The sequence below is a fragment of the Ursus maritimus genome, unplaced genomic scaffold, assembly GCF_017311325.1.
Source record: "Ursus maritimus isolate PB19 unplaced genomic scaffold, ASM1731132v1 scaffold_2, whole genome shotgun sequence".
In the NCBI taxonomy this organism is placed as follows: Eukaryota; Metazoa; Chordata; class Mammalia; order Carnivora; family Ursidae; genus Ursus; species Ursus maritimus.
The window spans coordinates 23,245,129-23,257,295 of record NW_024424452.1 but is presented as its reverse complement, the minus strand read 5'-3'; the positions used below and the strand labels follow the sequence as shown (position 1 = coordinate 23,257,295).

The 12,167-nt window shown below is 37.9% G+C and overlaps 2 protein-coding genes across 4 annotated transcripts in view; both read left to right on the top strand.

Moving 5' to 3' along the window:
• Positions 1-12,167, top strand: part of LDAF1 (lipid droplet assembly factor 1) — a 71,354-nt gene that overhangs the window by 40,251 nt on the left and 18,936 nt on the right. The gene's annotated exons all lie outside the window — the stretch shown is intronic.
• The window catches only part of ANKS4B (ankyrin repeat and sterile alpha motif domain containing 4B), a 48,865-nt gene that overhangs the window by 32,121 nt on the left and 4,577 nt on the right, over positions 1-12,167 (top strand). The window contains exon 1 of one of the 3 annotated variants that reach the window (XM_040635244.1): positions 7,436-7,599. The exons of the other annotated variants lie outside the window; for them this stretch is intronic. Within the exon in view, the coding sequence (XP_040491178.1) occupies positions 7,436-7,599 (164 nt within the window). Of the gene's footprint in view, positions 1-7,435; positions 7,600-12,167 lie in introns of those variants that run through there. 3 annotated transcript variants of the gene reach the window in all.

The window sequence follows — 12,167 nt, the reverse complement described above, 5'->3', positions numbered from 1 at the left end:
GCTCAGAAGTTCTAAGTAAGAACCCATTTACATACGAGTATTAACATAGATTATTCCATAGGTAGTAGCTAGGGCAGTGGTTACCACAGAAGTAGAGAAAAGGTCTCCTTGGCAATGCAACATATTCCTTTTAGTTGATAAATATATGTTACATACTAAAGTTCTGAAGCTGATATGGAGATCTGTTGTAAAAGTCACCATCTTCCACCCCTTCGTGTACTCCTATCCCTTGCAACCTGTTTTGGGGTCAGCCTGTTCCCTGTGCCCTTCACTCCCCCTTGAATCTGGCTGGTTTGACCAACAGAATGTGGTGGAAATGGCAATAGGCCAGTTCTGAGCCTAGCTCTTTGGAGGTCTTTGTATTTAGAGGTAAAGCCTCTAATTTAATTTCAAATGAGATCATTAGGGTGGGCCATAATGCGGTATGACTGGTGTCCTTAAAAGAAGAGGAAATTTGGACAGAGACATATACCGAGGGAAGGCAGCATGAGGGAGAAGATGGCCATCTACAAGCCAAGGAGGGAGGCCCAGAACAGTCCCTCACAGCCCTCAAAAGGAGCCAACCCTGCTGACACTTTGATTTTGGATTTCTAACTTCCATAACTATAAGAAAAAAATTCTGTTGGCTGAGCCAGCCAGTTTGAGGTACTTTGTTGGGGCAGCCCTAGAAGGCAAATACATATTCTCAGATTGAGATACGACTCTGTGTGACTATAGAATGTGTACTCTTTTTCCTGTACCATGGTAAGGGATGGGACCAAAAAGATCCCCAAGTCCTAGTTGTTGTTATTGAGGAAATGCAGAGGAAAGAGAAGAAGTTTTAAGAAAATGCAGTAATTATACATCTAGGATTGACCTAAAGACGGGGGAGAGAGTTCCTACCTTTCTACTAGTAGAACTACTTCTACTCCTGCTTCTATTTCCAGCAGGATGACTACTCATCTACATTCATTGAGTAATGACTACACACCACACACTATGTGAAGTATTTTACAAATACTAACTCTAATTACTGGCAACAACCCTGTAAGTAATATTACTTGCAATAAGTCTGTGGAGTTTTCTCTTCATTTTACTGGCGAGGAAATTGAAGCTCAGAAGTAATCTGCCCAAATTAATGGCAGAATCTAATTTCTGGCTTGGTGTCTGTCAGTCTCTGCCTTAAGAATCCGTGTTCTTAACCATTACTGTAGTAGAGCTTTGTTTCAGCACAGTGCATGGTGTTCGCATTTGCCTGGTTTCCAGTTCAACTATCAGCTCTGAGAGAGTTGAGTGGTTTTGATGGTATTTGATGATCTGCTAATGGGTGCTGTAACATATCTCACTTGTGGTAAATTCTGCCATCTTGAAACAAAATGGCAACTAATACAGGTTTTCCGGTGATCATTTATTCTTGCAATTTTTATAAGAACTTAAGCTTTGGGTAAGGATTCAGGCCACATGATTTTATTGATTAAAGTATTAAATTCACAGAGCCAGTAATTAAGTAGAAAGGGGAAGAGGCAAAAGAAAAAGGAAATTTGTCTACTTAACAAAGCCAGTTGATTGAAGTGTAGAATTTAAATTCAAAGTCCCTGCTTGGACTATCCAGCACTCACATTTTAAAGAATTTGTTTTTGGAAACCTTTATAAAACTCTCCACTGTTACAATGTAATGCCATCTGGGATTTAGCATTTATAAAATGTGCAGTTAAGAGATGCCAAGAGATTCCTCATGCAAACCAGATGGTACAATAACAGCTCTGTCTGTTTTTCTGGCAGAGAAACTGGGCTTTGAATGGCTTGAAACTTATGTGAATAAATTAAGCCCAATCAATACTTCAGGGACATTACAATTTCAATAGTCAACTTACCCACCTAAATATTTTCATAAATGTTTTCATTTGGAGAAGAAAAAAACAAAAGGGCAGACAATGCCTCCATTGATTGCCTCATGTTTGTATTTAACAATGTTTCTAAGAAAAATACCACCAATGACCTTCAACGTGGGAAAGAAAGTTTCTCCGTATTTTAAAAGTGATATATGTGTTTAAATGAGAAGCAGGGTTGTTCAATCTCTTTTGAATGGGAAAAATCCACATCAAATGGTTTGCAGAGTTTTTTTGCTGTGCTGACGAGGAAAAAATACGTGTGTAAGTGACATTTTCTGGATAATGGACTTGAAAATGTCTTTACGTCAACAGGTAGCTTTCTCACAAACCCAAGTTCCGCACATACAGTCGTGTATTAATGATGCCTCTTATAACCTTGCATAATTCCTGTAAGTTTTCTGGGTAGCAACAGGACTTTTGTAATCCCTTTTAATTTTTTTCACTTTCTGTTATTGCTTTTATTTTCATTAAAATTCATAATAAGATGCTCATTAGATGAAGTAATCTTGTTAAAAACAAACATTTTGCTTAGATCTTTTCTTTTTCCTTATTAGGTGAAAATGTGCTTCCCTCCCATACAAGTGAATTTCCTCTGTAATTAGGCATGAATAGCTTTGGAGAACAAATACAGGCTTCTTTTGAAAACCAGATCTCTTGAGGTTTAGGGTGCAATCTCATTAATAAAAATATGTGTTTCTGGATTGCACAAGCCATTGAATTTCTTTCCCAATTAGCAGTGAATGGTTTTTCAGAACAAAGGAGAAGTTTGGTTTCCACTTTGCTGGCATTGGTTTTCCTTGGGGTAGACTGGAGGTACCAACTACCACTAATCTTTGTTCCTTCCCTCTCTCTGCCTGGGCAAAGGAACACATAGAACTCTGTTTTATAGGTAAGTCAGAATCCTAAGTAAATTCTCCATCCTAGGGCTACTTCCTTTCAGCCAGGATTGGACTCCAGGGTAGATGGGACAACTGTTTACAACATTCAGCTGTCAGGTGGCAGGAGAGGCCAGAAAATTATAAACACGACAATGAAGAGTAGACAGTGCCTTTGCTTTGTGGGGAGGAGGAGAGCCATTAGTGAGAGACTCTCTCCAAGTGCTTCCCCTCGGGGGGCCCAATTAACCCTGTTTTCTCTGGGTCATTGGCAAAATGAAGTGTTTGGTCTACAGGCCTCTGAAAAGTGAAATACTTAAATGCTCCCTTTGAACCTAAGTGGCAGCCAGAGGGACATAGAAATCACTAGCTGGATGTTTCTCTAAAATTATACTAATACGGCAGAAGTAGAACCAGGTGGGGGCAGGACAGATTTGGTTACAACAGGAAGTTGATGAGGGCCTTGACTTGCTCACTAATAGAACAATTCAGGAGAGGGTCAGGGGCATTTAAGTCTGACCCTTAAAGTCTCCACCAGTGTGTAGGGCAGGTATTCTTCTCTGACCTTCAAAGAGCCCGGCAACATACTGTTGGAACAGACCCAACTACTTTTTTCCACAAGGCCAATTACTATCAAAACATAATGTCACAAGCCACAGTTGCCCCACAATTATCCAGACCCCTCATGAGCAGTTAGTGTCTAAAATATATGCAAATCTTAGTTTTTTTCATTAATCTCTGCCCTCACCATCTCCTTCCAATTTTGTTTCCTTTGTACTTCGAGAAATACAGTAGAAAATAAGAAGAAAGACCAATTACTAAGTTTTAGTTCTCTCTCTTTCTCTGTTCCCTTAGCCACAATCACATGCTTCTCCCCATTTATAAAACCATACTTTACAGTTTGTAAGGAATTTCACCTCATTTCACCTGTATACTATCAGCTTAGATGATGATATGATCATGAGCAATATTCCCCAATTTTATCCACAAAGAAATGGAGATTCAAGTAGATGCTGTAAGTTCTTCTAGATCATATGGACTTCAGGTTTTCTAGATCCAAGTTCCACCCTCTCTGTCAACCTCATCTTGAGGGAATGAGTTAAGGAGGATCTTCAAGTTTGGGATTTATTTCTGCGTTATGTCCCCTTCCCAACCCATTCTTTTGAAGAAGTTTTTCTAAGGAAATGCCAAAGGGTGCTAGGATATTTACCATTAAAAAAAAAAAAAAAAAGCTCAGATGTCTTACCATTTCACAGGAGAGTTTAAGTCCAAGTTGTAAGTACTAATGGAGAACTCTTCCTTCTGCATTTTCAACACTTCTCATCTATGATTGCTCTGCCCTTTATTTTTGCTTCCATCCTCATCCTTATCACTCTCCTTCTCCCCATCATTATTATCACATTATCATTATCATCATCTTCATCTCATAACCGATTCCTTGTTTGATTGGCTCTTAGCATTCTACTACAAATAATCCATCTTTGAGAAGCCCTCTCTTAGGTTACATACCAATTTTCTATTTTAGAGTGCATTCATGAATACAATTATCTTTAAATTAAAGTGGCTTATGCAAAAATTAGTTGAGGAACATGACCTTGTTCTCAAAGTATCCACAATCGTGTTCAAATATTTCACTCTCTCTGGGATAAAAAAAAATTATTTTCCCGCTTTATAAATAAATAAATAAATAAATAATAAATAAATAAATAATAAATAAAATAAATTAAATAAATAAATAAATAAATAAAGCATCTGCCCTCCGGGTTGCTTATACAGCTACTATTGGTGTTCTCATAGAAACCACGAAAAGGAAAAAACATTGACCCTTGGAGGTAATTATTGTGAGGGGCTTGCAGATGAAAGCTTTGTACTTTCTCAAAGAGGACAGATACTTTATCTTAGAATAAAGGCTTAGACAAAAAGAGATAAGAAGAATAAATAGTTACGGACTTTGAAAATAGGTCTTCCTCACTTCAATTCCATGGACTGTTATTCGAACATATTAAATACTTTTGTGGGGTGCCTGGGTGGCTCATTCGGGCAAGCATCTGCCTTCAGCCCATGTTATGATCTCAGGATCCTGGGATTGAGCCCCATGTGGGGCTTCGTGCTTGGTGGGGAACCTGCTTCTCCCTCTCCCTCTGCTGCTCCCCCTGCTTGTTTTCTCTCTTTCTCTCTCTCTGTAAAATAAATAAAATATTTTTAAAAAAAGATTTTGTAACAATATGGGAAATACTTATGGTGGATTAAAGAAAGGGAAAAACAATCCAAAATGTTATGTATTTGATGGTAAAAACTATGTAAAATATATACCACAAGAAAATACATAAATAGTTCATCAGCTGTGTACGGTCATGGGTTCTAATATTATTGTTGTGTCTTCAGAGGACATGGTCTACATGAAAACCATCATCTGATGTTTATTGAGGCCTGCACTGGTTCTATTAGGTGGGCAATTTGTTATAAATATTTTCTGTGTGCTTGAAAAGAACATGTATTTTCTATTGAGTATGGAGTTCTACATAGGATTGTTAAATCAAGCTTTTTAATTGTGTTCAAATCTTTTGTATTTTTACTGATCTTTAGTCTGATTGATAGATACCATTAAGAGGGTGTGTTAAAATCTCCTACTGTGATTGTTCTTCCAATTCTATTAATTTTTGTTTTTTCTATTTGGGGGCTATGTTATTATGTACATACAAATTTAGGACTATCATATTTTCTTGATGAATTGTTCCTTTCATCATTATGTATTATCTGTTTTTATCCCTAGCAATTTTTTTGGTCTAAATTATATTTTGTCTGATGTAAATACAGCTATACCATTTTTATCAATATTTTCCCTTTTTTTTTTGAGATTTTAGTTATTTATTGAGAGAGAGGGAGAGAGAGAGTGCACATGTGTGCATGTTGGGGGGAGGGACAGAGGGAGGAGAGAGAGAATTTCAAGCAGACTCCATGCCAGGCGCAGAGCCCGAAGCAGGGCTCGATCTCACCATCCTGAAATCATGACCTGAGAGGAAATCAAAAGTTGGATGCTTAACCAACTGAGCCACACAGGTGTCCCTGTCAGCATTTTCTTGATAAAACTTTTCCATTTTTTGCTTTCAATTTTTCTACAATTTTATATTTTAGCTGTGTCTATTGTAGATAAGATATAGCTGAGTCTTCTGACTGATGAATTTGATCCATTTACATTTATTTTTTTTACAGATAGATTTGGACCATGTTTTTGGTTTCATATTGTGCTCTTTATTTACACTAACTTTTCCAGTGGAAGTTATTGATTTAAGATATTTCTCCTTTTCTGATTTAGGCATAAAAACTACTAATTTCTTCCCCAAGCTCTGTTTTAACTGTATCCTATAAATTTTGAGATGTTGTGTTCTCATTTTCATTCAGTTCAAAATAAATCTGATAAAGGATTTTTGTCCAAAATATATAAGGAACTCTTATAACTCAATAATAAGATAATATCCTAATGAGAAAAATGGGCAAAGAACTTAAATATAAGATGTAAGAATGGCTAGTAAGCACCTGAAAATGTGCTCAACGTCACTAATCATTAGGAAATGCAAAGTAAAACCATAATGATACCACTTTACACCCACTAAGGATGGCCATAAACAAAAAGACAATAGAAGCTGCAAGGATATGGAGAAATTCTTGCCATCCATTGCTAGTGGGAATGTGAAAGTGTGGTCGCTTTGGAAAACAGTTTGGCAATTTCTGAAGAAGTTGAATATAAATTGCCATATAACCCAGCCATTCTACTCTTTGGTATAAACAAGAGACAAAATGAGACATAAAGATATATGTCTACACAGACCCGCATGTGAATGCTCATAGCATTACTCATAAAACCAAAAAGAGAAAACAATCTAAATGTCCATCAGCTACTGGATGAATAATGAAAATTTGGTATATTGGTATAATAGAATATTATTCAGCAATAAAAGGGAAGTATTGTTACATACTAAAAAATGAATGAATCTCAAAAAATTATGTGAAACTAAAAAAAAAAACCCTAGACACAAAGACTGTATATTTTATGATTCCATTTATGTGAAATGCCCATATAAAGCAAATCTATAGAGACAGAACACAGATTAGTGGTTTCCTGGGGTTGGGAATGGGAATGGGGATTGATTACAAATGAGCATGAAGGATGTTTTGAGAGTGATAGATACGTTCTAAAATTGGATTATGGTGATACTTGCACCACTCTGTAAATTTGCCAACAATCATTGACTTATACACTTAAATGGGTGAATTTCATAGTATGTAAATTACACCTCAATAAAATAGTTTTAAAAAATAGACCTCCCCAGTGAACTAGACTAGTTCTGAATTGTTTGGAAATTGTTTTGTACATTCTGTGCCTAGATGACCAATATTACATTCGAGACTTGCTAATGGACATAGAGAAATTAAATGTGCCTTACAACACTCAAGAGAAACACAGCAGGCCTTAATACTCGACGTCATAGCCATTCCAGAAAGGAAAGGTCCAAGTTCAGCACCATGAACCTTTCTGGCTGCCTTCCATGGAGGGAGGCTAAAATGAGCTTTGTCCTGGAGTGACACTCTTCCTTGTCACTGATTAACCAGCTTTGTAGGAAGTCTGCTCCACCAACAACCGGCTCTTTTGGACAGTGCTATCTGGCCAGGCTTTGGTGAGCAGAAAAAATGTCCACTCGCTACCACCAAGCTGCTAGTGATAGCTACCTGGAACTTTTGAAAGAGGCCACTAAGAGAGATCTGAATCTTTCCGATGAAGATGGCATGACTCCCACACTCCTGGCAGCCTACCATGGGAATCTGGAAGCCCTAGAAATAATCTGCAGCCGAGGGTAGGTTCAACCTGATAGTTTTGATTGGAGACAATGCTTCTGGTAGGATTTTGCAGACAGCAGCAAGAGACAGCGAAGTCAGTGGAAATCCTTTGTCCTTTATAGACTGTCTAAATAATCGTCTTTTTAGAGAAAGAGAGAAAACTGCCTAGAGGTGCTCTTTTCACGCTAAGAACTGGCACCGTGGGGATGGTTCATCCCTTATGAGCCACACATAGAAAGATTCTGAACTCTAAGCCTTTGTTATCTGCCTTGGGGGGGGGCGTTATATTTTAATTCTGTGCTTTTAAAAAAAATCTTTTCCATGAAATGTAAATGGTTGACTCTTTAAAAATGAATCACTGTTCTACTTGACTTTAAGATGTCAACCTTGATTGGAAAAAATGATGTGTTTTTATTTTATTTTATTTTTATCTGTGCCATTATAATCCCACAGCCTTTTATTAATATTCAATCCTAAAGCAAGCCCATGATTCTTAGATGAAGTAGTTGGCTTTACAAGCTATAAAAGGGAACCTCAGCCTATCTGAACTTTATTACCTTTCTAGCTATTAGATATGCCCACACCATCCGCCCCCCCAGTTCTAATGCAGCAATTATCTAGCTCTTTTCTTCTGATTGTTACCAGAGGGGCTAGGCAGTGTTGGCAACTATAACCCACCAGGAGTAAAGAAAAGACAAAAAGAAAATGTTAATAAAGGAGCTAAGTGAATTAATTTCAATTTCATACATATTTATTTATATATATCTGCAACATGCCGGCCATTTTACTGGCCACTGGAGATGCTGTGTTCAACAAGAGAGACACCATTCCTCTCCTCGTGGTGATCAGATTTAAGAGAGGAAGACAGAAATTAAGTCAGTCATGTATGATGGATGTTACAAAGGGGGAAAGAGACAGCACTAAATAAATAACACAGACATCCATCCCAATCCAAAGAGTGAGGGTAGGCTTTCCAGAGCCTTGAAGTTAGGACTTAAAGGTGAGAAGATACCTGTAAAGCTGGCCAAGAGGTGGAAGTAAGAATGTTTCCTCCAAGTGAGAGCACTGTGTGTTCTAGGCACTGAAGCTGAGCATGGCTTTTAATGGGGAGAGGCCAGATCACAAGAGCCTGGTAAATTCTGCTGTGGACTTGAACTTCGTCCTAAAGGCACAGGAAGCCATTGTCAGGTTTACACAGGGTGGCCACCTGGTAGATTTGTGTTTACAAAACTTACTCAGGCAGCTGTACAGCAGTCACAGAAAATGTTCAGGGGCGGTTTTAATGGTTGACATGAGAGACCAGCAGGACGAGGGCAGTGGCAGTGAGGATGAGGAGACAGGGATGGATTTGAGTGGCAGTTTGGATGCAGAATCAATTACAGTTGACTGGATGTTGTGGTGGGTGGAGGAAGAGGAAGGTAAGGCTCCACATTCTGTTGTGTTAAGTAGTCTTGGAGTACATACGCTGAAGAAAATGTCTTGTACAGGTTTTCTTAGGTTCCCATATTGACCATAGCATAGGAACTGTGGGAAATCAATTTGTCAATTAGATTTAAGGGGGTTAAAAAGGGAAACAAATTAAGAATTGGGGGCGCCTGGGTGGCTTAGTCATTAAGCGTCTGCCTTCGGCTCAGGGCATGATCCTGGAGTCCTGGGATCGAGCCCCACATCAGGCTCATACACTGGGAGCCTGTTTCTTCGTTTCCCACTCCCCCTGCTTGTGTTCCCTCTCTCGCTGGCTGTCTCTCTCTCTGTCAAATAAATAAAATAAAATCTTAAAAAAAAATTAAAAATTGAAATTAGAAGTTTATCAGTCATTGATCATTGACAGTAGGTCACGTGGTAACCATTAATATCCAATATCTGGCTTTGTTAAAAATTGTTTCTTTCTTTTCAAAATTTAAAGGTGAAAAGCAATAACTACATTTGTTATCTTATATTTGGAAGATGGTCCCAATTAACAAAATTTCATTTTGCCTACAAAGTGTACGTGAGTTTTTTTAGTTTTGTTTCATTTTCTAATGGAAGCAAGTTATCTTCCTCCCTGATTCTTTTTTTTTTTTAAGATTTTATTTATTTATTTGACAGAGAGAGAAAGAGAGTGAGCACAAGCCGGGGGGTGGGGGGCGGGAGAGGGAGAAGCAGGCTGCCTGCTGAGCAGGGAGCCTGATGCAGGACTTGATACCAGGACCCTGGGATCATGACCTGAGCTGAAGGCAGATGCTTAACTGACTGAGCCACCCAGGTGCCCCTTCCTCCCTGATTCCTAAAGCAACACACACTTGTTGCAAAATTTTATATCATAGTAGAAAGACGTATTTAATAAAGTAAAAATCAAACCAATTTCAACAGTCATTAACATTTAGGCATATATCCTTCCAGACTTTTTCCTTTGAGAACATGTACACACGAGTACATTTTTCCCCCTTATAAAAGGCATTCATATTATACAAACTATTTTGAAATCTGCTTCTAATTATTTCACAATAGATTATGGACCGTTTGCACTTTTTTTCTTCATTTGTAACTTTAAAGGAGAAATCTATGCCACTGTTTTAATGACTACATGGTATTCTGTTTTAAGATTTCATCATAATTTATTTAATCGGTTGCTTGCTCGTGACATTTAAATTTGAATCCAGTCTTTTAACTTATAAATAAGTTGAAATGAACATCCTTCCTTATTCATCTTTGTACAAAGGTCTAATACTTCCTTAGGATAAATTCTTAAAGGCAGAATTGTTGATTCAAGAGGGTGCTATGTTTTAAAAGCTTTTGGCACACATTGTGCCAGGAAATTTGAACCACTTTATGATTCCCCCATCATTGTTCATTTTCCCATACTCTTGCCAAAACTGAGTATTACTATTCTTTTTAATCCTTGCCTATCTGATGGGCAAGAAAATGGTAGTGCATCATTTTCATTTACATTTCTTTGATTATTAGTAAGTCCAAATATTCTTTATGTAGAAAAGCATTTTTGAAAGATTGATTTTTTTTTTCTGAGAACAGCTTCACATACACAAAAAATCAAATTAACTCAAAAGAAAAAATTGAAATGGACCAGATGCTCAGAGTAAGTTCATATAAGCAAATTGCCTATTTAGTGACAATACTAGTCCAGCTTTAAAAATTATTGCCCAAATGCGCTGACCTACCAAAAAGCAAGGGCAAAATATGGATTATTTTAAAACCTCTTCAGTAAGTTTCACCTTTGGGGAAGAAAAAAAGGAAAAGAAATCAATGCTAGACTGAATTGAGCCCAGGAAACCATACAGCATCAATATAGGACTCAGATCATCAAACGAGGGGGGACGAGTTCATGAATCCCTGGGCAGGTATGTGTAATGGTTCTATCAAGAAGTATGAAAGACACCAAAGATTGGGGCGCCTGGGTGGCACAGTCGTTAAACGTCTGCCTTCGGCTCAGGGCGTGATCACACCATTTTGGGATTGAGCCCCACATCAGGCTCCTCCGCTAGGAGCCTGCTTCTTCCTCTCCCACTCCCCCTGCTTGTGTTCTCTCTCTCGCTGGCTGTCTGTCTCTGTCAAATAAATAAATAAAATCTTTAGGAAAAAAAAAAAAAAAAGACACCAAGGATTGACACACAAAGATTGAATTTAGAAGGACCTCATGAAACTTGTCATTAGAAAATATTTTGATTTAAGTTATACACAAACTTGGAAAGTTGCCTTTAAGTAGAATTTTTGCAAGAGGAAATAGCTTAAATGCACAAGGGAAGCTCTTGAACCATCTTACCAAGTTTCATCTATAAAGTTGGAATTTTGCATTTGCAATTTTCTTAAAATGAGACCCATCTTTGGGGTCAATCTCAAGGTTTTCTTCATGTCCTTCCTCCCATCTTGAAAGGATCATTTAAAAATATTCCCTTGAGAAAAGAAAATTCCACTACTTTGTATGTCCCAAAGCATGTAGATTTAACCTAAACTTCTTAATACCCTTAATATCCCCACCATAGCTCATTCCTCTCAGTAATTTCTTTTTTAAATTACCCAATCCCACAATAATTTCAGGCAAATTTAACCGGTGTGTTTTTGTTTAGGTTTATAGTACCATCTTGGATGTTTTTACAATCCTTCTTTGATGTCTGGAGTATTTAAGGAGTCTTGGTGCTTGGTTAAAATAAATAAAAAATAAAACTACATCTTTGGGGGTGAGGCACTATGCCCCCCTAAGGTACGCAACTGCACTAAGGCTGAAAACGGTTTCCTTTGACCCAAAACAATTAAATCAGGAGCACTGACCAGACCTTTTGGACGTGACTGCCCAACAGAACGGTCTTATTTCGTATTTGCTTTCCTTAGATTGAATTTCATTTTCTTACCTTCCTCTTTGCCCGGATGTCTCTTGCCCCATCTCCATGCACTCTGGTCACGCTGAAATGTACTCCTGGTTCCCCAGATATGCCATGTTTAACATCACCCATATGTGCATCTGTTCATGCTGTTCTCTGCTCAGGAGAAAGTTGCCAACTGCCAGCGTATGGGCTGGATCTAGTCCACAAATATGGTTTATTTGGACCTCACTGTATTTTTCTTTTAAATTTGAGCCAACATTTAAAAA